This window comes from Oreochromis niloticus, linkage group LG16 (genome assembly GCF_001858045.2).
Source record: "Oreochromis niloticus isolate F11D_XX linkage group LG16, O_niloticus_UMD_NMBU, whole genome shotgun sequence".
Classification (NCBI taxonomy): domain Eukaryota; kingdom Metazoa; phylum Chordata; class Actinopteri; order Cichliformes; family Cichlidae; genus Oreochromis; species Oreochromis niloticus.
The window spans coordinates 1,243,459-1,270,620 of record NC_031987.2 but is presented as its reverse complement, the minus strand read 5'-3'; the positions used below and the strand labels follow the sequence as shown (position 1 = coordinate 1,270,620).

The 27,162-nt window shown below is 44.2% G+C and overlaps 3 protein-coding genes across 8 annotated transcripts in view; 2 read left to right on the top strand and 1 right to left on the bottom strand.

Moving 5' to 3' along the window:
- Positions 1-27,162, top strand: part of LOC100692337 (uncharacterized) — a 72,461-nt gene that overhangs the window by 4,400 nt on the left and 40,899 nt on the right. Inside the window, exons 5-8 of one of the 2 annotated variants that reach the window (XM_019353027.2) lie at positions 256-422; positions 11,012-11,171; positions 11,448-11,575; positions 12,156-13,171. The exons of the other annotated variant lie outside the window; for it this stretch is intronic. Of the exons in view, the coding sequence (XP_019208572.1) occupies positions 256-422; positions 11,012-11,171; positions 11,448-11,575; positions 12,156-12,881 (1,181 nt within the window). The 3' untranslated portion in view covers positions 12,882-13,171. Of the gene's footprint in view, positions 1-255; positions 423-11,011; positions 11,172-11,447; positions 11,576-12,155; positions 13,172-27,162 lie in introns of those variants that run through there. 2 annotated transcript variants of the gene reach the window in all.
- On the bottom strand, positions 12,898-17,662 carry LOC109197613 (uncharacterized). The gene is made up of 3 exons (XM_025904131.1): positions 13,809-17,662; positions 13,499-13,722; positions 12,898-13,411 (listed from the first exon to the last, which is right to left on the bottom strand). Exon 1 carries the CDS (start codon positions 17,637-17,639, stop codon positions 16,134-16,136), a length of 1,506 nt encoding a protein of 501 aa, XP_025759916.1. The 5' UTR covers positions 17,640-17,662; the 3' UTR covers positions 12,898-13,411; positions 13,499-13,722; positions 13,809-16,133.
- Positions 18,832-27,162, top strand: part of LOC109197612 (interferon alpha/beta receptor 2-like) — a 33,983-nt gene continuing 25,652 nt past the window's right edge. For 2 of the 5 annotated variants that reach the window (XM_019353033.2, XM_019353030.2), the window contains exons 1-2: positions 18,832-18,994; positions 24,031-24,146. In XM_019353033.2, the coding sequence (XP_019208578.1) occupies positions 18,847-18,994; positions 24,031-24,146 (264 nt within the window). In that variant the 5' untranslated portion in view covers positions 18,832-18,846. Of the gene's footprint in view, positions 18,995-24,030; positions 24,147-24,286; positions 24,332-27,162 lie in introns of those variants that run through there. The other 3 variants (XR_003216981.1, XR_003216980.1, XM_019353032.2) reach the window with 2 other exon arrangements.

Genomic DNA, 27,162 nt, shown 5'->3' with positions numbered 1-27,162 from the left:
TTGGATTTAAGTGTGTCCCACAGTGTTAGTGAGGTTACTGCAGTGTCAGAATTCATCATTTGTATTCAAAGATGTCAGCTGTGTTTGGTTCAGTGTGTCTGTGACTCACCTGGTACTTTGCAGGTACACACAGTAACTTTACAGACTCAGTTACTCTCTAATAATCCAGATGCATCAGGCTTTGATTGAACTAAAATCTCTGGACAGGTTGAATCTTTACCAAAAGGTGACCGCGTGTTTTCTTCTGTTTACAAGCTAAATTAGGTCCTCCAGAGTTCTCACTGGTCGGATATGAAAACTACATCCAGATCAACATTTCACTGCCTCGGGTTGATGACGTGCCTAACTTTCCCGGTATCCAGGAAGAATACAGAGCCAGTTTCAGAGTCTCATTTCGGATCAGAACCGATGGAGAAATCGGGGTAGGACATCCATTTCATCCCAACATCAATGTGCAGATTTAGACCTCAGCTGGTGAAAGTCTTTGTTCCAGAGTTCCTTTAAACCTGTTTGAGGCTTCAGTCACACGGGCCTACAGACCATCCTGTCCCTGAGCCAGGGGTCGCTGACTGGTGTCCAGGCGCGGCTGTAAAACACATACAGTACATATACGATATAAAAATGGAAATGCAGCCAATCACACAAAGGCGCAGATTTGGCATAAAATAACCTGGTTGCACAAATATGCACACCCTTAAACTAATACTTTGTTGCAGCACCTTTGCCTTTTATCACTCTAATCAGTCTTTTTGGGTAGGAACCTATCAGCATGGCACATCTTGATGTAGAAATATTTGCTCACTCTTCTTTGCAAAAAACCCTCCAAATTGGACAGATTGCGAGGACATCTCCTGTGCACAGCCCTCTTCAGATCAGCCGACAGATGTTGGACAGGGTTCGTACGGGTGCTTGAAATCCTTAAAAATCCTTGAATTTTAATGTTGTCTTTTCAAGGTTTGAAAAGTGCTTGAATTTCAGGTGTGGTGCTTAAAAGTGCTTGAAAGTGTAACTGTATTTCATTCACAACAAATAACTATCTGATTGAATAGTTTTCTTATCAGATAGAAAAATAAAATGAGTCGCAAAATGTAAAAGCAAAATTTCCCGCCTGGGCTGCCTTGCGCCGCTGTCTGTTTCAACGTGTGACCCCGCCCCTCCCTCGGCCAGTCGGGGATGAGTGCGCTAACATACCTGTAGGTTGCTGTTTTAATGAGTGTTTGATGAAAAACAACAGTCGCATGATAGGTGAGTGCTAGTAAATAATTTTCCAGTACGTGTACGTTACACGTGCTATTTTTTTTTTCCAATATATTTTTATTGATTTTATAATTGGACAGTATACAACAACCACCTTCAAGAGAACACAATAGAAGGTGGACAGCAAGTCAACAAGGTGGTGATACAGCATATATAAATGTTAAAACAGAGTACACTTCACTTAAGTTTATCCATCAGGCTAATGACTGGTTGCCAAATCTTATAAAACACTCTTTCTCGGTTAGACAAGGTAAACCTGATTTTGTCCAGATGGAGTACATTTCCAAATTCTCTCAACCACATTTCGAAGGTAGGAGGTTTATCAGACTTCCAGCAGAGAAGTATCAGCTTTCTAGCCACAAGTGTAGTCAATGACACAACCTGCGTCTCTGTCTTGTCCCTTGCCCATCCCGGTTCAGACACCCCGAACAATGCTGCAAAGGGGGTACATGGGACCTCCCTGCCAATGGCTTTGGTCAGAAAATCAAACAGATGATTCCAAAAAAGCTGCAGTTTTCGGCATTGAAAGAAAAGGTGAGATAAAGTTCCTCGATCACTTGAACACTTAACACAGAGGGCTGAAACGTTCTTATATATTTTTTCCACTTTAGTGGGAGAAAAATGCAACCTATACACAACCTTAAATTGGATCAGATTATGTCTAGCATTTATAGAACTACAATATATACTCTTAATGCACTCTTGCCAAACATCATCAGTAACATCCAGCCCCAGTTCTTCCTGCCACTGCTCCCTAAAAGTATCAGATGAAGGACTGTATATATCTAGTAAGGCCCTGTAAAAGCGAGACACAGCACCTCCAATGTAGGGCTCAACTGACACGAAGCTGTCAAGCACTGAGTTTCGAGGAATCAAATCTTATTGTGGAGTAGATGCTTTGATGAAATGTCTCAACTGTAAAAATCTGAAAAAATGTGAATTAGGAAGATTAAATTTCACCCTCAGTTGCTGAAAAGATGGAAAAAGTCCATCAATGTAAATATCTTTGAGGGAACAAATCCCTCTTCCTTGCCATGTCACAAACGTGATGTCCTCCAGCCCAGGTCTGAAGGCATGATTGTTACAAATGGGAGCATCCAGATACATTTTAGGAGCCTTTACTGTGCCCAATAGTTGGTTCCAGACCTTAATTGAATTTTGACTTACAGGATTTCTGCCATATAGTGTACTCTTCACTTTTATCGGGCTATTAAGCAGGGCTGGAAGACAAGTTTGTCTACAAGACAGGTGTTCCATCATCAACCATGAAGGCTGTCCTTCCAAATCAGCACCTGAGTACACCTTCGCCAAAATGAAAAAATATTTAAGTTTGCAGCCATGTAATGTAATCTAAAATTTGGGAGTCCAAGGCCACCACAAGTCTTATGTTTAACAAGATGTTTTTTGGAAATTCTAGGAACCTTACCCGACCACACAAAGGAGGATACAATAGAATCCAGCTTTTTAAAATATGACTGGGGAATGCACACTGGGATTGACTGAAAGAGGTACAAAAATCTGGGCAAAACTACCATTTTGATGGCATTAATCCGCCCCACCATGGAAATTGGCAATCTGATCCAAAACTCAATATTCTCTGATTAACTTTTCTATCCCAATTTTGCTTTAAAAGTTGTGACACCTTACGTGTGACTGTGATACCGAGACATTCAAACTTATCTAGCGCTATTCTAAATGGAGTATTATGCAGATAAGCCATGTCCACCCCATCCGACAGAGGCATAAGTTCAGGGATCTCCCTGTCACGTGCCCCTGTGCAATCGAAAAGGGTTTGATACATCATTATTGGTCCTTACCGAGGCCATAGGTCCTTTGTACAAAATTCTAATCCAATTGATAAAAGAATCACCAAATCCAAATTTGGATAATACAGTAAACATATACGGCCACTCGACCTGATCAAAAGCTTTTTCAGCATCCAAAGCTATTACCACAGAGTCATCTGAACACCTAGCAGGACTATATATGAGATTAAATAATCTACGCAAATTAAAATAAATGTAGCGGTTAGGGATAAACCCTGATTGATCTGGATGTATAAGTTTAGCAATATGATCTTTAAGGCGATTTGATAAAACTTTTGTTAATATCTTGGTCTCAACAGAAAGGAGAGATATAGGCCGATAGGACGAGACAGACATAGGATCGCGATCTTTTTTAAGAATCAATGAGATTACACCATGATACAATGAACCTGGCAAAGAGCCAGACACTTTTGAATAGTTAAACATACGCAAAATCAGAGGGGCTAGCAATGAGGTGTAAGCATTATAAAACTCTGCTCCAAAACCATCCGGCCCAGGGGCCTTATTATTTGACATCTGTTGAATAGCTGTCCTAATCTCATCTAACGTGAAGTCCGCCTCCAAATCTGCAACTGCGTCATCATCTAATTTTGGGAGATTACACTTCCAGAAAGTCCTCAATCAATGACTGACTCGCAGAACTTTTAGAGCTATAAAGATTACGATAAAAAACACTTGTTTATTTGTTGGGGGTTTCTAGTGGTCCGCCCATGTTCGTTATTGATCGATAGTATCGTTTGTGATGCTTGTGTTTTTCTAAGTAATCTTGCAAGTAACCTACGAAGCTTATCACCCAATTCAAAAAATGTTTGCTTACACTTAGTGATTTGAAGGCAAGCTTGTTTGCTGAGCAGAGAATTATACTCACACTTCAATTTAGTAATTTTAGTAATTTTGCCCAGTAATTCTATTTTGGGAGAGGACTGATAAGTTTGTTCTAGCTGCTGTATATTTGACTCCAGATCCTTCAAAGCCATTTCCTGGGATTTACGTTTAGCTGCAGAGAACGAAATAATGTGGCCTCGAATTACCGCCTTCATACTCTCCCAGAGAATTGCATCGTTAACATCACCTTTATCATTGTCATTAATATAATCCAAGATGTGCTTCTCCAATGTCTTATGAAAGGTCTCATCTTTAAGCAGAGTTGGATCAAAGCGCCAGTTTCTTCTCTGTAAGTTGGCTAAATCTGCAAAATCCAGATCAATGGACACAGGGCTATGGTCAGAAATTAAAATAGGATGGTAGGTAACATCCCTCATAATTGGAATAAGTTTAGAGTCCAGAAAGCTATAATCAATACGGGAGTACGACCCATGAACGGAAGAGAAAAAGGAGTAAGCCCTGCCTGTGGGATAAAGTAATCTCCAAGTATCCACCATGTTCATATTTTTCAACGCACTCCTCACAACATGACTGGATTTAGACTGTTGGGTATGAGCCGATGCACTTTTATCCAAACAGGTGTCCAGTACCAGATTCATATCCCCAGCTATTATAATATTAGAATTATTCACATTTGACTAGGGATGGGTATCGTTTAGGTTTTATCCGATACCGGTGCCAAACCGGTACTTTTGAAACAGTGCCGGTGCTTAAACGGTGCTGGAACCGGTGCTTAAAGAATGGAGAACACAAACTTGGTCCAAAAACCTCTCATGTTCAGCTGTTTTTTTTGTAAAAAGATAACAATGTTAGCCTTTTCTGCAGCTATAGGGCATATATGGTCTCACTCTTGGCTGGAAGCAGTGCTTAAACAATGGAAAAAACACAAACTTTGTCCAAAAACCTCTCATGTTTAACTGTTTTCCACTTTGGTCACTTGAGCCTTTTTGGCCAGGGTGAAGGGAGTATCTGCCATCAAACAAGAAGACAGCCGCATGTAACTACGACGGTGTTTGCTAGTTCACCTTACATGCATTAATGTAATAACGTGGTTAGCGTACTCAACGTTAATTACACACGAACAACATGAAGCTACTCACGCAGAGGAGAACGGCTGCTGCTGTCATCATCATCCGTCATCATTTCTGCTACGCTGACAGGGCTAGGGGCCAGGACTCTCCTCTTCGGGTTTTTGGGGGATGTTGCTAACTCCGGGTCCGATAACAGGCACCACACCCGCAGTAGATGTGCTCGGTGTGAGGTCTCGCAGCAAGCTATCAAACACGGCGCTTTTTTCGGCTTTAAAAAAACGCTATGTGTCGCCAGGTGTTTCATCAGATTTGAGGTGTTACCTCCTTTGACAGTATCACAGTATCAGCTTAAAGCACTTGTTGCAGGCTGCTGAGTTTGCATCTTTTGCTGTGAAGTACAGCCAGACTTTTGACCGCTTTGCCTTGGGCATTTTTAATCTGTAGCTCTGCTCTAAAAGAACGTACGTACCTGGCCCCGCCTACTATCCTCGGAAACGTAAAATGATTGGCTAGAATTGGCTCAGGAAAAAAAAAGCACCGAAATAAAGCACCGAAATGTGCGCTGCTTTTCGGTCTGGTTACTACCGTTTATGTCAGAACCGACACCGGTACCCATCCCTACATTTGACAACAGCTTAAAAGTCTTTTGAAAAAACTCAGGGCGATCAAAGTTAGGACCGTATACGTTTACAAAAGTGACGGCTAAGGAGTTCAAGAGACCTGTAAGAATTAGGTACCTTCCCCCTGGATCCACAGTAACCGTGCTTTGACAGAAAGGAATATTCTTCCTGAATAAAATTGCAACCCTTCTTGCTTTAGCTCCAAAATTAGCATTGTATGCCTGACCCAACCAATTAGCACGGTGCACAGATTGAACCTTGCGCTTAGCATGCGTCTCCTGTAAAAAAATGATGTCAGGTTGCAATAGTTTAAGGTGTGCAAGAACCTTAGCCCTTTTTACAGGATTACCCAGGCCTTTCACATTCCAGCTGACCAACCTCAGTGTAGTCTTATTGAATGTGTTTAACATAAATGTTACTTATCCTAATTTGACTAGCCAACCAGTACTTATAGACTCTGTAATTATCACATTTAAGATTGTACCACCATAGAACAAAAACATCAAAACATAAAACGCTAAGAACAGTCCCACTAAAAATGAGGGGCCTCCCCAATCGAAGCCCTTCTCCACCCAATATATCCAATAGGAACATAGTAGTAGCTACAATCCTACCCCTAACCCATCCTGCAGCCCCACACCAGCAAAGGAGATTTATAAGACACTTTATAAAAGAAAAGAAAAAAAAGAAAAAAGAAAAAAAAATATATATGGGAAAAATTCAGATAAATTAAAAACAAAAGCCATATAAACCCATATATGTGTGAGCTTTACTAGGCTCCCATACAGCAAATCAAAGAGTAATCAAAGACCCTGAAGGCTTATACTGTCCATATTATAGAAAGTAATAACAGCAATAATACTGACCTAAACTGTATGAGCCCACATCAACACGCCCATTAGAACAGTAAAAATAAGGCTTATGCAGAAGAAACATATACCTGAGGAAGTAAACCGTTGTGTTAAAAAGTCCTACTCATTTGTACCCACGGCCAGTTTCTGATCCAGGAATCTTTTGGCAGCCTCCGGCTTATCAAAAGTCTGTGTGACCCCGTCCAGCGTCACCCGAAATCGAGCAGGATGAATAAAGCCGTAGCGTAGATTGGCCGCCCTGCACCGTTTGAGGACTTCTTCAAACTTCTTGCGCCGTGCCAGCACCTCCGCAGTCAGATCCGGAAAGATGAAAACTTTCGCCCCATTGTACTGCAGCGGAGCTTTTTGTGTTGCCAGCCTCAGGATACGCTCACGGGTTGGATAGTAGTGCAGCCTTACAATAAAAGGACGAGGCCAGTCCCCGTCAGCTGGCTTGGGGCCCAGGGCACGGTGCGCTCTATCCACCACGACCCTGCCCGTGAAGTTCTCACTCCCCAGAAGCTTAGGAATAAGCTCAGAAGCAAAGTCCAGTGGGTTTCCTTTCTCCGTCCCCTCTGCAACTCCAAGGATCCTGATATTCTGTCGTCTTGACCGCAACTCGAGGTCATCCAATTTTTTGTGGTGTAAATCGTATCCTTTCTGGAGCGGGTCGCAGAACGCCTCAAAAACAGCAATCCTCTCGTCATGCCCATTTACAGCCTCCTCAATATCATGTATCCTCCCAGTTACAGTGGAAAGAGTGGCCTCCATGGCGTTCATCGTGGTTGAAATAGCAGTTAATTTGCTATCAACCGAAGTCTCCAATCTAGCAATTGCACTCATTATGTCAGCTGACGTCGGGTTAGCTGCTTGGGAAGTCACGGGGCCTTTTGCACTTGGCTCCTCAGCTAGCGCGTGCTCGTTAGCCACATTCACTGACTCACCTTCATCTTCTCCGATTTTCTCAGTCTTTTCACGGGCTTTTGAAGCTTTAGGTTTCGTCATTGTTATAAAGTATATACAAACGTCAGGAATCAACAGAAAGGTCTCAAAAAACAGATCGATATGAGTAAAAAACTATAGGCTGGTGCGGAGCTCTTCCAAGAAACGTCTTACGCCATTACTTGCTAACCACGCCCCTACACGTGCTATTTTTTAATGATTATTATTTTGCTAGCTATCAAACTCGCTGGAGAAATGATTGAAATGCACTGAGTGTGATGCAGTATGGCAGCGCTATTATGGAATATGCTGTGAACTTGGCTAACGTTACTTAGCAATGAGTTAATTTACTCAAGTGAAAGCTTTAAACATTAGCCCGATACATAACTAGCCAACTTAAGGCTTTCTGGTTAACCCTCTGGGGTCGACAGACCAAGAGTCTCCATTTCAACTTGGGTCAACCTGGGGACTTCAAACTATATACCAGTTTTTAAATTGTGTTAATAGGCCACGTAAAACCGATGTGTTTTGTTTTTAATAAAACAGTGGCGTTTACTCGGTGAAGAAACGGTAAAAATGGCGTTTTTTATGGAGAGCGCCAGCAAACACGCTTTGCTTGTGAGTGAAAAAAGAAAAAACACTCCTTCCCTATTGGTGGAAAAATGTACCATGTCGATCAATCAAAAAATGATACGGCAACATGTGGTATTTGGTTGTTGGGAAGAGAGGGAAGAGAGAGAGAGAGTTTTGATACGTTTACCGTGTTTGGAGTCTCAAGTTAGTGTGTTGTCTTGTGTAGTTAGTGTGTAGTCGTTGTTTTGTTTTGTGTGTCAGTTCTACTAGTGAATGTCACAGTTGCTGCAAAAAAGCCACCAAAGGCAGGTTGCAGTGTAAACGCTGAGTGACACACCTGCTGTCAGACCTGCAGGTTTATCCCTGTGCTGTTCTCATCTGTGTTAGAGTGGACACTAACTATTTTTTGGAGTTGCATAAATAATTTGTGCCTTCTTATTTGATGCAGAACACCTGATTGTTCTGTAAATAGTTTTGAATGGTTATATGAAAAACGTCTGAGCCTTGGCTCCATTTTTAGGTGAATAGTACCAGATAACTTAGTTTGCAAAACTTGTTCATATTTTTTAAAAATGTACAATTTCTATTTGCATTTCAAGTTATGAAAATGATTCCTTAAACATGCTTGTGGGTTTTACAGTCAAAAATATCACTTTCTACTCGTATTTTAAATTTTGTCTGAATTTAGATAAATTGTGCTGACACATGTCAAAATGAGAAAATAACAGATTGGCAAGATAAACAGTTTTTAAAGGTGAAATATAGAGGCCAAATCAAAAGTAGTCAAAAACGGCCAGTTATACCCTGGACCAGCTTTTTGAGTATTTGAAATAATGGTAATATGAGTGATCCATATGGTCACAAAGAATAGCCACTTGTTTCTGTGCTACCAAAGTTCCCCGGCTTTCATTCAAAATGTGTTTATCGTCAGCACCGACACATTAAACTACTTAAACATTATAAATGTCTTCAAGCTCACACTGAGGCCTGTGGGGCACTATCAGCCACTCAGACAGTACACACATTTATATGTATTTGTATATGAATGTTTCATACTTTAAGGCTGCCTGTTTATTTAAGGGAGATACAAATTACAGTGGAATTGCACATAGTAATATCACGGATGATAAATTCAATAGATTTTAAGTAGATGCTTGTGCATTCTTAAAGTCTTATATGTTGAATTGAACTATGTGATCTGTTCAAAGCCTCCCAGTCAGTGCTGTTCTCCATGCCTGTCTGACTGTACATGATGTTATCAGCACAAACACTTTAAAGGTGATCGTTTAGGGCTTCAACAATAATACAGACAGCAATGTAGTTAGCAATAAAACAGTTTTATTGGGAATTAACTTAAAAAACAAACAAACATCTGTCTCCTACTTCTTGTCACACAGGAAAGAAGCATCAATATCTGATGAGAAGACTTATTTATTTCTCTTTTGGGGGGGTTCAACAGGAGGAGAACATCTCTAACAAGTTGATTTGTTCACATTTTCACATCTTAATTTTTAACTGAAATCTGCATTTTGAGTTTATACACTATGTATATAAGGCGACCGTTTCCTTTTGCAGTACAGTGGAACCCCGACTTACGAAATTAATTCGTTCCTGAGGGTCTTTCGTAAGTCAAAAATTTTCGTAAGTCGAAGCACCCATTGCGCGTTTTGAGTGAGGCGATGCTGAACGATAGGCTGTAGGCTAATTGCTGACTAGAACAACAATACGTCGTTCAAGTGGAACAGCGAAGCGCAAGTACGGAAGCCAAGGGGTTGTCACATGATTCGGAAGGCATTTTTCGTGAAATGGGGTATTCGTAAGTCGGGGTTCCACTGTATTTTTGTGTGGTGCGTTTTTCTATTTCTTAACAAAAGGTGAACAAAGGTGTTTAAGTTCACCTAGGATGATTTGTTTTAATTTTCACATGGTCTCACTGAAACATGCATTCTTTTTTTTCTTTTTTCTTTTTTGGGCGGGGGGCTGATGTGCTGGAAAAGCTTGAAAAGGGACCTTGAAAGTGCTTAAAAAGTGCTTGAATTTGAACCTGAAAAAGGCGTGTGAACCCTGGTTGGATGGAATTCAGGTCTGGACTCTGTCTGGTCTCTTCCAAAGCCTCAGTCTTATTCCGGTGAATCCATTCTGTTGTTGTTCTGGATGTGTGCTTTGGGTCATTGTTGTGCTGAAAGATGAAGTTCAGATTTATCATCCGCTTTCTAACAGAAGGCCGAAGGTTTTGTGCCAACACCAACTGGTAACAGTAGTTCATGTTTAGAATAAAAAATCCCAGCTCACTGATTTGATCGGAGCAATCGTGTGCGTAAAATGTTGCTGAGAGATCTTTTACTTTGTGGTAATATTAGATGAGTAGTTTTATGGACAAAAACCAGCAGGTCATTCAGTGTTCCCTTAGTGCTAATGTGTAAGAGATGTTGGTGTACTATAACTGAAATAATGTTGTTAAGTCCTTAAAGTCATATTCTTTTATTGTCATGACTGTATTTGAAGCTGTTTTTATTTTTGTATGATACCTGATTTATATGGAATATGGCTGAAGTAAACTAAAGTCTAAAATACTTAGTTTAATAGTAATTTAACATTATATAATTCACATATAAAACTATGAATTGTAATTTTAAATAGTTTAAAAGCATGTAGAATAGCACATGTAGGCAAGTATATTTCTCCTTTTATCAAGAAGCAAAGACAAAAAGGGGAAAAACAGAAACAGGGCGGGGTTCGGTGGTTGAATCGTCCGTCCCCACCAATGCCAAAACCAAATCTACGCCCTTGCAATCACAGCAGGTTTCTGCCTAAAAGCAGGTGTCGGGTTGATTGGCATGAGGAGACTTTGACTTTGAGAGTCACCTGTCAGAGCAGGTGTTATACACCTGGTCAGGCCTCCAAAGGTGTCTTCATGGCCGCGTAGAGGTCAGCGGAGAAAACGATGCTGAGGATGACACCAGTGGGTCGTGGACAAACGCCAGATGTGATTTTAATGACGCGTTTCCTCCTTCTTTGACCTGCAGACGCTGGAAACAGAAAAAAAAAGTTTGACCCTTGAAAACTTAAAGAGAGGGGCGGAGTACTGCATACAGGTGAAGCTCAACATCGGAAACCGAAACAACCATGAACCTGAGCCGTCTGCCTGGAAGTGCACCTTCACCACGGCGGTGGACCAGCAGAGAGGTGAGCTGATGTGCAGCCGGTAAGGCGGGCGTTGTTGCCGAGTCAGAGCAATAATGAGCTGCCACAATTCATCTGCCTCCTTATCTGTGTAAATATACAGAGGGAATAATTACTAACACATGCCAGGTCTGCCACTCTCGCCAGTGGGACTCCTCCCCTAGCCACCTGCTCCACCCATCCCTCCCACAGCAGAGCCACAAACCACACCCCTCCGCTGTACTTCGGCTGGTTCAGATGGTCGTCTGCATGGAATAATGTGTGTCTGTGTGTCTGCAGGCCTCACTTTAGGTTTGGTCATCGGCGTCCCGATGGTTGCCATCTTCATCGTCACGAGCTGCCTGCTCCTCCTCTTCTACACGGGAGTCATTTGTAAACTGAAGGAAACTGTGCCCAGAGCTCTAATTGTAAGAAATCCAGTTTCATATACACTCTAACACCTGTGGTTTGAGCGATTTTATAATGATGTGTTTATTTCTGCTGTAAAGTTGAACATCGCCTTCATTTCCATCCATGAGCGTCTCTCAGAGGGCAAAGTTCAAATACTTTGAAGCTCCACAGTCGTAAAGCTCCTCCAGCATGTTGTGATTTGCATTTCCACAGAAGGACCAAACTCCTTCAAAGGTTAAGCAAATGAGTCAGCTGAGCTGAAAACTACTTCTGTTTTACCCTGCTGCTCCATGTAGATCTTGCTTCAATCTTAAATATGATCAACCTATCTGTAATAATCGACTATGTACCACAGGCCTTCAAGCTGGCTGTAGTTAAACCTTTACTTCAAAAGCATCTCTTGACCATCTCTAGGTCCTTGAAAGAGTAGTTGTCAGACAGCTAACAGATCACAGTGACTGTCCCCAGAAAACAGCTTTCGCTGATGTGTTTGTCCTGCATACTTAGACACAGCTGTGACTCGATGATACTCAGACGTCTTCAGCAGAGTTTGCCTCTGTTCCACCTTCTCAGAGCTTCTTTCTCTTCTCTTTGTAGACGGCTCTAACCAAAGGCTACGTCCTGACCCCGCAGCCTACCGTCCCAGATCCCATCTCAGTTACCTCGGAGACCGGGGAGCATAACAATCACACAACATCACCTTCTGCCAACATTGACGATAACTCAGAGGACGATGATGATGATGATGGCAACTTGCACTATGTGAACAGGGCAGTGGATCTCTCCTCGGGGGAAAGCTGCTGCTGTCAGGAGCTTTCTGGCAACATGTCAACGAACAGCGAGCCAACGGCAGCACTGGACGCTGGAAGTTCAAGGTTATTTGCTAAGGTGAAGGTAACGGCGCTGCCTGCAGAGTCTGACGAAGGCCAGGTGGAGACGGAGGTGGAGGGAGCGCAGCTCTGTTTGGTGAAAGAGAGGAGTCGAAGTGGAGTCTGGGGACAAAGTCAGGACGAGGAGGTGGTGAAGTCCAAAGAGGACGAGGAGGTGCGGGACATCTCCGGCAATGTCAACCTGTTCTCAGTCACCCTCGCCTCAATGGCTGCACGCGATGAAGATGAGGAGGACGTCACAGGCTTTTTGAAGGAGTCCAGCCTGGAGGGTTTACCTGCCACAGACTCACAAACTGAACCAGGTGATCACCTGACACCTCAAGTATTCCCGACACACAGAGACCGCACCGCGAGCAGACGTGAAGGCGACAGCACGGACATGCTAACTGAAGAGGAAGAGGAGGAGTTCTCGCCGTATTTGAGAAACAGATGATACTGATGTGTGCTGCTCTGAGCGTCGATGACTCGCAGGTTCTCCTCGTGTTTGGAGACCAGCTTATTATTTGGTGCTGCAGGTCAGAAGATCTGCAAATGAACCAGCCGGATTTTCTGTGTCCGACTTTTTGACTTGTTTGACTGTGAACATAAAACTGATGCTGCCAAATGGGGTCCAGACACTTTTAATGTTGTTTGAAAATTAAACATAAGCATTTTAAGAAAATCAAATGAAACTGTGACATTTCTCTTTGTAATGTTCTTCATTAAATATAGATTTTAATGTTTGCTTTTCTCCTGGTTTCCATTCTCTGTACTTCAAAATTAAGTTTTGGTCATCTCACGCTGGGTCTCAGGACAAAGAAAAACACAAACTATATCACATGACTTCTCAAAGCGTACTGGGAGCCTGTCAGGTAAGCGTCCGTGCTTCCACAACATCACGTGATTTCCTATCACCGACTTTCCGCGGTGCTGCATTCATGACCGCCGGTCTAATGAGATCTCGTGAAGAGACGGCGTTATAAACTGTAAAGAAAATTAAAAAGAATGTATATTATCACTCTCAAGTCTATAAGTCAGACCAAAAACACTTATAGACTTCTTCATGAAAACCTTAAGAAACTGTGTGTCCTAAACAGTGGCTCATCTGTGTTCCCATCTTGATGAGCTGTTGAATTTGCGCTGGTAGGGCGGGTCTGGGCAGGTCCGAGTTTGACTATCACTCCCTCCAGTTGATACACGACACCACGGTTCTTCATTCACTGATGGATTTATTCTTCCGTCACACTTCTCCTCCAAAACACCATAAAATACACCGTCAAACTGTCACTCGCTGGCTGCATGTAACCGTGAGGGAACACAATAAATTAAACAAATTGACAAAATTTACATTTATGGCAGTTAAACTCCCACCAAATCTCACCTTGAGATTTCTTCACAGACTTGAGTTATAAGCATTTACAACAGTTTAACACATGCTTATTCTGCTTCAACAAGTAGAACTATTTCCTCCTTCCGTTTTTTCTTCTCTTTTTTCGTTTCCTTCTCTTTCTTTATTCTTTCCAAAGGATCGTAGATGGAAGCTACTGTGGATAGCACTCCTCTTCTTGTCATTGGGTGTGTCTTGACAGTTACTCTGAACTGAAAGTCATCAGAGGATACGCACCATTGCACGCCCAGTGCTCTTTCTAGGAGTGGCTCCCCTAAATCTCTGTCCAGCTCTTTGACACTGTCAGCACACTCTTCCTTTGGTATTGACTCCAATACCTTCTTGCTGTTGGAAATGAACTTGTGTAGTATAAGCTTGCCTGCACTGCAGAGCTCTCTCGCTTCCTTGATCAGCTCGATTGCCTCAGCATCAGACCTTACACTCACCAGTCCATCATCAACATAAAAATTTCTTCAGATGAACTTGACAGTGCTTTGGTTAAATCGATCCTGACCTTCTGTGGTTAGGTGTTTAAGTCCAAAATTGGCACAGCCAGATGAGGAAGCTGCTCCAAACAAATGGACTTTCATCTGAAAAACTGATGGCGGAGACTCGAGATTACCATTCTCCCACCATAAGTACCTCAAGTAATCTTGGTCTTCTGGCTTTACATGGAATTGATGAAACATTCGTTCCACATCACACATAATAGCGACTGGGCCCTAAATCTACAAAGAACTCCCACCAAGGTGTTTGTGAGCTCTGGCCCTGTAAGAAGGTGGTCATTCAATGACATGTCTTGAAATCTTGCCGAGCAATCAAAGACCACTCGCAGTTTCTCTGGCTTTTGAGGGTGGTATACGCCATGGTGGGGAATATACCAAGTTGATTGTTTATCAACCTCTTCTTCTGGGACCTTTTCTGCTTCACCACGACTGATAATGTCTTTCATGAAGTTCATGTAATCTGTCCGATATTTCTGGTCTCTCTTGAGCTTCTTTTCCAAGCACATGAGGCATTGAACAGCACATGGCTTGTTATTTGGTAGCTCTGGCCTGCTCTGTTTAAAAGGCAGAGGCATATCAAGATTTCCGTCTCCTTTGTGCTTAATTTCTTCTTTCATTTTTGTCAAAAACCGGAGATCTTCTTGCGAGAGATTTGCCTCTTCTCCAAGCCTTTCACTGAAGTCAGATTCCAGCACCTTAAGTACGTCTTCTGGAGCAGTCATCTCCTTAGTTCTTGTTTTGCAAACATAATGAACTTTGCTCTTCAACTTACTTGTTACTTTGGGTTCAGGGGTCACTTGCTATACACAGTTATACCCAATAAGAAGACCGATTTCACATTTCTTCGGCGGGGCAATGTGTTCCGCAAGATGCTCTAAATGAGGCCATGCCCTTGCAGTCTCTGGCGTTGGAATGTGTGTACGATTGGCAGGTATGAATTCACGAGTGTAGACCGTTGGCACTGTGATCTTCTTAGAAGAAGATAACCCTCTTACTTGTAGGCCTTTGAGTCTTTTGCATGGTACAATTGTCTCCTTGGACGACATTGTGGACAGCTTCAACTTGACTGGCTCTGCATTAACATCAAGAGCATCTGCCACTTCTTCAAGAATGAATGAAGAGTCACTTTGTGAATCTAACAGAGCATAGACAAGGACTTCTTTGTTTGAATCACTTGGCATTGATGCATAAACAGGAACTATTGCTGAAGTCTGAGCACTGTTACCATCATGCACAACTCTATTGGATGTGGTTTCTTGAGTGGTGTCTTGCGGTGATTGTGGCTTTCTTTCCTTACTGCAACTTGTCTCATCATTTTCTTGTTGTTTTGAGGGATCCTCATGTAAGCATGTGGGGTGGTGCTTTGAGCAGGTGTTGCGGACCATCCGGTTGCCGCAATTCTTGGATTGATGGCCAGGACTCAAACAGCCGAAGCACAGTTTCTCACCTTGAATGAACTTCACTCGGTCAGCGACTGGCCTTGCAGTTAGTCTACGGCACTTGTGCAAGACATGTCCTGTTTTCTTACAAAACATACATGTGCTTATGTTCTTCTCAGTGGTGTTAGTTGTAAAAATCCTTGCACTTGCTGCTTGGTTCTTAGAGGTCACTACATTCTGAGGTTTAGATCTTGTGTTTTCCGGCTCCCCTTGCCGCAAAGCATAGTAAGATGTAACAGGGTTGCAAGCAATACTAGCCTCCAATGTGAGGAAGGTTACAAAATACTTGAAATCTGGGAACCTTCCATGCTCTAGCTGATACTGTGTGGCTTTTCAGTTCGATCTGCTGCTTAACCAATCAGGCAACTTGGCTGTCAGTTTTCAATGCCATCATCAAGAATATGCAGACTCTCATTGTGAGCCATGGCACATTCACAACTGCGTAAGTCCACAAATTTCTTTAAGTCAGCGCTCTCTCTTGACGCTATTTTTGGCCAGGCATGTAATTTGTCTCGGCAGGCTTTGGCAATCATAAAAGGCTGGCCGTATCGCTCATTGAGGAGTTCCCATGCAGCAACATATGCAGTATCTGAACCAATCAGAAAATAACCTTCTAATGCCTCTCTAGCTGCTCCTCCAACATATTTCTGGAGGAAGAATATTTTCTCTGAGCTTGGAATGTTTTTCTTTTCAATAAGAGTTTGGAAGGATGACTTCCAATGATTAAACTTGAGTGGATCACCACTAAAAACTGTGGGCTCTGGAATGGGTAGCCTATTTGCTGATATAGCCTCAGCTAAGACCTTCACAAGCTCTCCTGTGCTATCTTGAAGCACATGTGTTGGCACTGCATCCTTTGGTGGTTGTGAGTGCTGGTCCTCAGGCTTCACCTGATTGAGTGGCTGCATAACCTTATGTAGATCCAGGCTCTGTGGAGCATTCCCTTGGGCTGGACTGAGCTCATTCTCATCATACACTTGAAGCCTTGCTTTGGCTGCATTCAGCCTTTTCAAATTCTCCAAACGCTCAAGTTCTCTCTTTAGGTTTTCTACAGACCTTCTTCTTGCAGAATTCTCTTCTTGCTGTTTCTTTAAGAGAGCAGCCTCTTCTTTCTCTCTTTCTAGCCTACGTTCAGTTTCTTCTCTTTCTCCTTCAAGACGACGAGCTAATGCGGCTGCTTCTTGGTCTGCAATGATCAACCTCTCTTCAGCTTCAAGGTTTTGCAGTTTCTCTTGGTGGCCCTCTTGTTCAGCCATAATCTGCAGTACAGCCTGTGTAGCTGCATACTCGGCAGCAGCTTCTTGTCTTCTAAGTGAAGATACATTTGAGTGAATAGAAGAAGCTTTAGAACCATTAGAGGCAGGAAGTGAAACACTGGAAGCTGAGGATGAGAATACAGAACTATGATCTGACCAAATCAACTCCTCAGCTGTTCCCTGCATTTCAGATTGAACATTTTGTACTACAGTCTTAGTGATCGAGATGCAGTTATCCATCTTGCGACGCATGTCATGGGCTGGTTGATCAATTCTTTGGTAATCATCATAAGCAATGTTCAACTCAGATAATTCCCTTTGAATACTGGTGATGTGTTCTTGTAGGATGTCACTAGGATCCTGTTTTAACACAGATCTTTTAGCTACCTTAATCAGAGCTTTCCATCGTTCATATTTGCTGTGAAAGTGAAGCAATAGCCCTTTGATTTGCTCTTTCTGAAACTCCTTTCCTTTTTCTGTTAATGTCCAGGTTCTTTCACTTCTACGAGGCTCTTCAGGTGGTGCTATATTTTGCCCAATATTTGATTCATCTGTCTGCTCTAACTCTGTCTCTTCTTCCAGAGCAGCTGCTGCACCCTGAGCTTCTTTACTTGTATGTGACATTTTGATTATTTAGACATATGTACACAGACAGCATACAAAAGTAAGCAGCAACGACATTTGCCAATACTGAATAAAGGGGGCTTAACTAAATGAAGTCACTCTCCTTCAAATTAGCTCATACATGTAGAATATTACAGAGTAAGTACACTTAACAGAGTTCTTATTATAACCTTGTCACACACTGAACTTGTAAAAGACACTGAACCATAAATACAAACTGTGAATTTCTATCAAAATGTACAAAGTTTACTTCTGCCCTTTCAGAGCCAACTATAATTATTCAGCTGAACATGAATTTACATCTCTTACGTAAATGCACATTCATATACGTGAAACACCGTGGCTGCCAAGCTATAGACAGTCCCTTTTAGTTTCCAACTCTTGTGTCACTTTTCAGACCAAAGACATTGGTCTGACTTATAGACTTCTTCATGAAAACCTTATGAAACTGTGTGTCCTAAACAGTGGCTTATCTGTGTTCCCGTCTTGATGAGCTGTCGAATTTGCGCTGGTAGGGCGTGTATGGGCAGGTCTGAGTTTCACCTCCACAAATAAACGGCAGAGACGTTGAGGGTCAAATGTCACCTCAAGCAAAGTATAAGGAGGGAGGAGCCTGGCCTACAGGCCTGACACGGGACGGCGTGTTACCTTTCAAATCACACAACACTAACTCCACTTTGGACCCGCCCACTTTGCGTCGCTGTGGTTATTTTTCCGCTCACTCTCCGTGTCCGCTGCTTCCATTAATGTTTCCATGGTGATCCAGCTGTGGAATTCTGTCTCACTGTTATTACATTTCTCTGAAATGTGGCTCGCCGTGCGTCCTCACCAGCTGCCAATGAGCATAAAGGCATACCTCACACAGTAACCGTGGTGATACCTGAGCGTCCTGAGGGTCGGCTCGAAGCGCGTTAGAAACAAGTTTACTTCCTGCTTTCATCTGTTAGCTGTGAGTGGATCTTTATGGGCAGTGACGTACTCCTGAACCTCTGGGACAGAAAGTGTGGCCTAAGGCTTTCAACAGTTTGAAGTCAGTCATGAGTCCACTCTGATTTATTATAAATGTTTAAATATTTTCCTAAATGTAAAAAGTCTGTAGGCTGAGAGCAGGCGTCACATGAGAGACCTGCTTCTGTGTCAGTTGGAGTCTGTGTGAGCAGGACGCCTCCTGTGCTGATAATCTGTGCTGTGTGTGCAGGTCATCAAGATGCTGTCTCTGAAGAGCTATAAGTGGGATCGTTTGGAGCCCGGCAGGCGGTACTGTGTCACCGTGCGATTCTACGACGAAAACGAGGACATTTACTCCAACTTCAGCCTGCCTCAATGTGCTACAATACCAGCCATCTTCTCTCCAGGTACACACACACACACACACACACACACACAACCCCCGAGCAGCTATCTTAGTGAGGACCCTCATTGACATAATGGTTTCCCTAGCCCCTAACCCTAACCATTAAAAATGAATGCCTAACCCTGACCCTAAACCTAACCATAACCTAATTGTAACCCTGACACTAAAACCACATTTTGAGCCTCAAAAATGTGCGGACCGGGTTGTGTGTCCTCACAAGTGACTGCTGGTTTTCACAAGTATAGTAGAATGCAGATTTCGGTCCTCACAAAGATAGCTAGACAGGTACACACATACATACATACACACACACACACACACATACAGACACACACACACACACACACATACATACACACACACACATACAGACACACACACACACACACACACACACATACACACACACACACAGTGATTTCAGTTATCTTGCTGTCAGGTGGAAGATGGGTGAAGCTAAAGGAGCAGCATCATAAACACTGCTGTTAGCCTGCAGTGAAAAATGTCATTCAGGGCATGTTAATAACTGTACGTCAGGACTCTGTGGAGCTCCACCTGCTTCCTTTACGTCGTTTTCCAAGCTGTGCCAAGTTTCAGCCCCCTCGGGTTGAACTGTGAGATACAGCGTTTGTGTGTTCACTTATTTAGTTTTACTCACTGGAAAAATCAAGTTGACACATGCAGGTGATAATAAAAAGCTTTTAGTCCACAACATTCATGCTGAGCTTCTGCTTCTGTTGTGATTGTAAATGGAGGGAATTCCCCGTGAAACGCACTTCCCACGCTAACCTCAGGGAATCTGACTGATAAGCAAGTCACGGCTGGAAACAGCAGTGCTAGTACTACCTGTAGTAGTACTACATGTACTAGTACTACCTGGGTCATCACACTTGTGTGGTGAGGAAAACAAACATACCCAGGGGCGTCACTAGGTTTTAAGGACAGGGGGGGCTTAGCCCCCAAGAGATGCATACGATATGAACGAACGTAGTGAATGAGCACAAAATTTCACAAACAGAAAACAAAGACTGAGAAATTGTTTTCCTACTTTTTTGGACAGATTAAACATCCTAGGCCACCAATAGATCTATTGTTTTATTTCAGTCTGTTTTATAATACAGTACAACAAGAAAACAGAGGAAATGTGTTTGCTGCATCAATAACAAGAAAAAAAACTGAAAAAAGTAGATCATTTTTATGGCCGCAATCACCAGTTACTTGGTGGGTGGAAGCATCAAAGAATGACGTCTGTTTTTAAGAGTGGCAAATCGGTCAATCACTCTGTTGTGACTCAGATGCTGAAGCGTGTCTTTTTCAATAGACATGACTGCAAGACTGTGAAGTCTTTTCTGACCCATTGTTTGACGCAGCCAGGAGTGCAGCCGACGCAGTGCACTAAAGGACCTTTCGCACGAGCAGCTGTTGACAGGCACTGTTAAGGCAACTTGGATGGTTGCCTTCAGAGAGGGAAACATGTCTGAATCAAAGAGGTTGTACACAGACAACATATTTTTGGGTGGACATCCGGCCTCTGTTTTCCGGGTAAGAAAGTTTCTGGCCACCAGAACCTCCTCTTTTTTCAGGTCAAATCTGTAGTGCTTTGCAAGTTCATTCAAGTGTGGTTCACTCAAGAAGTTCTCAGATTTAGGACTGCATGCCTGGATGCCTTTTAGCAGCCCTGCATCTACACTGCAAAATCTTTGATCAAGCTCGCCAACCATCCGATCCACACAAGGGAAAAGTAACTCTCTTTTCAATGTGTCTGAGTTATTCAATTCAGTGCGTGAACCCACAGTTGCCTCCAGGACAAAATCCTCCATTTTCCTCTGTTTGTGCCTTGTCTTGGCACCTGGTTCAGGGATACTGTGGGTGTTACACAGGGCCTTGGTTTTCTCATACAACTCTGTAGCAAATGCATCTGAGTGTTTGCCCTTAAGTGTGTCACACACAGCTTGTTTGCAGATAAAAGCTTCTGCCAGGTCTAAAGTCTCTTTCTGCAGGAATTTGTGGAGTCCTTCGGTTACAGACAGAATCGACTGAAACATCAGTAGTGCATAGACTGCTGAGAACTTGTAGAGCTTTACTCTGAGACCAACAGCTATGGGGGATCCAATTGCAGATAGGCACTCCAAAATGGCAGGCAATGTCTCAAGAACTGCACTGATTGATCGCAACTGACATGCCCAGCAAGTGTTTGAAAGTTGCACAAGCTCAGTTTTTGTCAATCCAAGCTTTGCCTGAGTCTCCATGAACTTATGATGATTGACTAGGGAGGTGCTGAAGAAAGAATACACACACTCCAACAAGCTGAAAAGCTCCACAGCCTCTGGGAAAGCCTTGCAAGTATTGCACAAAACCAGGTTGAGTTGATGAGCATAACAATGCACATAGATAGCCTCAGGATGGAGCCTTCTAAAATGTGCTTGTACACCTCCAGTGGAGCCACTCATAACGGCTGCACCATCATATGTTTGTGCTACACACTTAAGCTCTGCAAGACCATAGTTTTGGATCTGCTGCTGAATCTCATTTGCAATGGACTGGGCATCAAATGATTTTATCTCTGCTAGTGCAAGGAAACGCTCCTTCACTGCCCCCTCTGACACGTACCTGACAAACAGCTAACTGCTCTGCCTTTTCATCCCTTGCCTCATCTGCCATGATGGCATAGACTTTAGACTTTGTCATTTCAGATACAATGACACTAGTAACTTCCTGGGCACAACAGTCAATCATGTCATTCTGGGATGTTGGCGAGATATACTGTGCATTTGATGGGGGATTATGTTTTTGAAGAAAAGGATCAAACTCCTTCAAAAGCTCCATGCACGCAAGAAAATTCCCTCTGTTTGGGCTGTCTTCACCTTCATCATGGCCACGAAAACGGAGTCCCTGTCTCCCTAACATAGAGGTGACTGCAACAATTCGTCTGAGATACTCTCTTCTTTCGACTATCTCACTCACATTTGCAGTTGCTATCATCTGTGCAACGTTTCCCTGTTTGCTAGTTCCCTGGTAGCTTTTCCATGTAACAACACTCTCCTTATGTGTTTGAGCCATCTCATGCTTGCCAAAGATGACTAAAGCTTTCTTCCAGTTCTTGCAACCGCTACTGACCAAACTATCATGTTTGATGTTTTTGCCAAACAGTCTACATGGGAAGCAGAAAGCTGCATTCTGGTTGACTGAATATTCTAACCAGTTGTGCTTTTCAAACCAGCTGTGGTTAAATGCTCGCTTCTGTGTACCTAAAGTATCATGTGGATAGCTCTTCAGCTTCACCTGTCTGGGCCCTCTGTCTTTGTCACCTAAATCAAACCCTGTAGTAGAATGAGTTGCTGCAGCTGCTTCATCATTTTCCCTCTCTTGGCCTGTTTGCTCTCCTCTCTCTGTAATAACTTAATCTTCCTCTGCCTCTCGATCCATTTGCTGCAGCTCCTCTGTCTCTCCTTGCTCTCTCTGACTTGAACTTGCCTGTTGACCTTTTTCTCCCTCAGCCTCTCCTTCTGCCTCACCCTTCAAGATACATTAAAACATACTGAATTGTAATGTAAATTGATAATATCATGACTTCTGCTCACACGCCACAGAAATTTGTTGCTCCCAAATATTTTGAAGTTACAAACATTACATTTTGAGCACGCATGTGACTAAAATGGCTGCAATTTAAAGCCCTGAAAAATATTACTAAATTACTTGAATTGAAGTAATATTAAAATAGAACCCTCAAAAATATGTGGGTCTGGCTAATTTGACATATATATATATACATATATGTATATATGTCTTTGCTCTCTCCACTTTCTAACCATGACTCTCCTAAATAAAAGCTCAAGTTAAACAGGTCTTATATGTTGTACCATGACTGAAATGTTTCATATTTCATATCCATATTGAGTTAAATAAAATTCTAATCAGACTGTCTGCATCACAAATGACTCCATCCTGTGAAATCTTTGACTCACCTCTCCAGCAGAGGTCTCTCCCCTCTCACTCTGTGCTCCTCTGCCCTGACTCCTACAGGTTAATAGGGATGGAGGAGTGATTATTATTATTTCCACTGATGATAACCATACCTGAATGAGCTCAGCTCGATTTTTCAGAGCTAAAACGAAATGACAGAAATTAACATTATGCTAACAATTTAACTTAGTGCGCTAGCCAGGTTTTTATTTATCAAAATGGGAGCACCTGGTTCATTAATTACATGGAACTCTCTGCTGTTAGCTGGAGCTAACTAATTGTTACTACCAGCCAGTGATGAAGACTTACTTTCTTGAAAAACTTGCGTATATCCATGATTTCTTGCTATTTGCAGCATGTACGCTAGTGTGTCCGCAGGTGTATACGAGCGGAGTGTAAAGTAGCAGTGAAAACGAGGACTGGATTTTCAGCAAAGTGGATGTCCCCTGTGAACAACTGGAATGGATTGGATAACGAAGCACTGACGCTATCTTAACAGTGTAAAGTGAAAGGGACCAACCGAGTTATGATCATATTTATGTGAATAGCGACAGGTTTATATTATTATTTCTTTAAACTCATATTCCTGCATCTTTATATTGAATTTGTCTGCAAGTTCTGTAAAAAAAAAAAAAATCGAATAAGTTAAAAAAAAAAAACCCACCAAATTATTTAGGGGGGCTTAAGAATATTTTAGGGAGGCTTCAGCACCCCTAAAATAGGCCTAACGACGCCACTGAACATACCCAACAGTGTCAAGGTGTATAACCTGGAAAAGTTTGATTCCTTTAACCTGTGGCTCCTCACAGACCTGCACAGACAGAAGGTCAGAGGTCACATGGTTTTCCAGGGTTAGGTAGGTCAGCCTGACTTGCTAACGGTCCAGCCTCGTGGCCTCAGAGAGAGTGGAGGTCATTTATGCAGCAGGTGATTGGCTGAGAGATGTGCAGCCTTCAGTTCCGGCGGCGTTGTTGGAGCTGACGACTGTAACATGATGTGAACGTTTAAACGTTGCTGTTTTCAGGCTGATGAGACTAATGTTCATCTCTAAACTCGCTGTGTTCCTGCGTGCAGACCCGCTGATCTCGGGCATCTTGTGCTCGTTCGTGATCATCATCGTGTTCTGCATCTTCCTGCTGATCGTGACCGGGTTCATCTGTCTGAGACGGAGGCTGCTGCCGTCGGTTCTGGTAAGTTCTGCAGTCAGAGCATCACACACTGAACACGTCACCAAAGGAAGACGATTTATTCTAGCATCTGATTCCTTCAGGTTTCAGTCGTCAGCGCTCATATGTCTGGCTGATGTTCGACCTTTGTTGTTGTTTCACAGTTTCAAAGAACGCCATCTCGATCCGTGTGACGAGTGGCTCTTATTTTGAAAGTTCAGCTGTTTTCAGTTATAAAATAAAGTTTCCATCCTGTACCCGCACCGCTAACTGGACCTGACCTTTCACTTCACCATCCAGCAGCAAACGGGTCAGAGGTCCTGAGTTTGAGTCTTTGAAGCGAACTCGAGGACGCTGGTTTATTAAAACGTGACACGATCGTGCTGTGATAGTCACGTGGTTTCAGTCTCACTCCTGTCACTTCTCATTGCTTCATCACAGCAAAGTGTTTTCCACTCGAACAGATCCACGTGTCTAAAACACGAGAACGATCTCATCAGAAATATTCCCGCTGAGCAACTTGGATGAGGTCACTGCAGAAATAAACACAGCCCACATTGTTTTTACAGCCCTATGCATTGCCAAGAAAACGGTCCTCCTTAACTGGAAAAATAAAAAGAATCTTAATTCTAATCAATATAAAAACCATCTAATAGATCACATTAGTCTTGATGCAGCCTCTGCCACCACATTTGATCAATCCCTTTGGGCTCCTTTGATCGGCTTCATCACCTAGTGGGGGTGGGGGGTCATGGTTTGGTCCTGCCTTCGCTATTGTGGTTGATGTGGAGGTTGGGACGGGCTTAGGGCGCCAGGAGAACCCCTAGAGACGTTATCCCTGGAGGGCTCAACCCGGGGGGTTGTGGTCATAACCTGGTTAGTGGCTCTGGTCGCTCTTAGAGGGTGTTCTCCTCGTGGCTGCGTGCAGCGGGGCTGGGGGATGGTCTGTACTGGCGGATGTAGGTTACTGGCCTGGTAGCCTGGCTGCCCCTGAGTGGATCCGGGGCAGGCGTGGGGGCTTGGGGTTCGGGGGTGCTTCGTCTCCGTGATGGGGCTCTGGCTGGGCCTTGGGGGGTTCGGTCCTCGTCGGTGTGTCGCCGAGGTTGTGGGCGGGTGGGTGCACGGGGGGCTCAGCCCTGGCGCAGGGGGCCTCTGGTGCATCGGCCTAACTGGGGGGCTCTTCAACTGGCAGGGAGGTTGTTCCATCCTTGCAGAAGTCCACTCTGCAGGTGGGGGAGAGACACAGGAGAGGTGGAGAATAAACCTAACCTGGGTGTCTGTTGTCTTGTGTAGTCTGGAGATGATTGAATGTTGGGGTGGGTACAGTTTCCTCTGCGGTGGGGTAGGGTGGGCTTCCCCAGGTCCTGTGGGGCCTGGCGGTGCTGCTGCCGTAGGCCCCGGTCTGGATGGGCCTGGGCTCCCTTGCCTTGGTGGGTACTAGAGGACGGGGGTGAGAAGGGAGGGGCATCTTGCCCCTCCCTTCTTTTCCTCCCCATCCCCGGCTGCCTCCCTCTTCCCGCTCCACCACACCCACCCACACAGGTAGGGCCTTGGGGTGCGGGTGTGTCACCAGGGTGCAGGGGAGGCATTCCCCCCCCTCTGTCCCCTTCTGGCCACCTGTGCCTCAATTTTATTCCACAACTTAGACATCCACATTATTCACACTCTCATAACACACACATACATATAGGGCCTTGAGGGTGACCACGTTAACGGCGTCCAGTGGACGGTCTGTGTTTTCAACCCTACCTCTGGCGCCGGTGCCCACCTGTCAATTTTAAATCCATGTAGACATTGAGGGTTCTCGGGAGGGGCCGTGCTAACACCTGCTGCTCTCTGGCAGCAGCACCATGCCCTCCCTTGTTTTAAATGCACTTTAGAACAACACGCAGCAACACTACACATGAGCGGGAGGAGGGAGGTATGGGGTCTTCACACACCCCCGTTCTCTACTAGCCATCGGGGCGGGGGGGCTGGGAGGAGGTGTTGGCTGTCCGATTGGCCTCCCTGCTGCTGCGGAGCCTGGGGCGGTCTGCTTGCCTCCACCCCGGGGGAAAGGGTCACATCTCTTGGGTCTGGGTGCCGTTTCCCCCTCTGGGGGCGAGGGTACCTGGACCCGGGGCATAGAGTATGTTTGGGGAGTATGATTGTGTGTACATGCCCATGTATGTCTATCCCTACGTTGGGTGAGTGCTGAGTGTTTGTATATGTGTGCATGAGGGTGGGAAAGCATGTTTGTGTCTGTGTGTGCCTGTTTGTCTGTGTCTATATGTCAGGTCGGGTCTTAGACTCCACCTCCCTGGGAACTCCCAGGCCCTCCAAAGTGTGGAGGCCTATCTCCCCTCACCACACTCCCTGCCGGTAACTGATGCCCTCAGGGGTTGGTGCATTGGTGGTTCTTGGTGTCCGGGACTGGGCGCTCAGGTATGCACCAGCTCACTCCCGGTGGCTACTTGGCGGGGCCTGGTGCCTGTCGCTCGGTCAGGCCTCTTCCGGGCAAAGGGGGCCCTCGGGCCTCCGGCCTCGGGGCCTGCAACTCGGTTCACTCTGGCACAGCTGGCTGCCGGCAGAGCCGGCGGGCACGCCGGTGCAGCCCCCTCTGGCTTCTGCTCCGTGGCTACTGGGTGACCCCTCGTCTGGGGATCTCCTCAGCCCTTCCCAGGAGGGTGGCACGGATGCCCCTCCGGTGGTACTCCTTGGGCTCTCGCACTCTGGGGCCTCTGGATGTCTGGAGCCTGGATCTCCTCCATGCCTGCTTCATGCCCTGGGGGACGGGGCTATGGCCCTCCACACCCTCTAGCAGACCGTTACATGGGGAAACCTTTTGTATACAAGCGCGTTGATCCACACAGGTGTGCACACGGGTGTTCACTGTTCGTAGACATAAACTACACCTTTCTTAGCTGCTACTTCAAAGCACATTGTGCGCTGTCTGTCCTGCGTGCTGCACAACAACATTCAATATTTAGTATTTACTGCTGTTCACACTTAGCTAGATTAACGTGATGGTGTTGTGTTTAGCATGTTGCTTTGTTTTTTT

Bases quoted from the DNA above. Each gene is read 5' to 3' on its own strand.
- LOC109197613 (XM_025904131.1), bottom strand. From the start codon at position 17,639: ATGTCACATACAAGTAAAGAAGCTCAGGGTGCAGCAGCTGCTCTGGAA.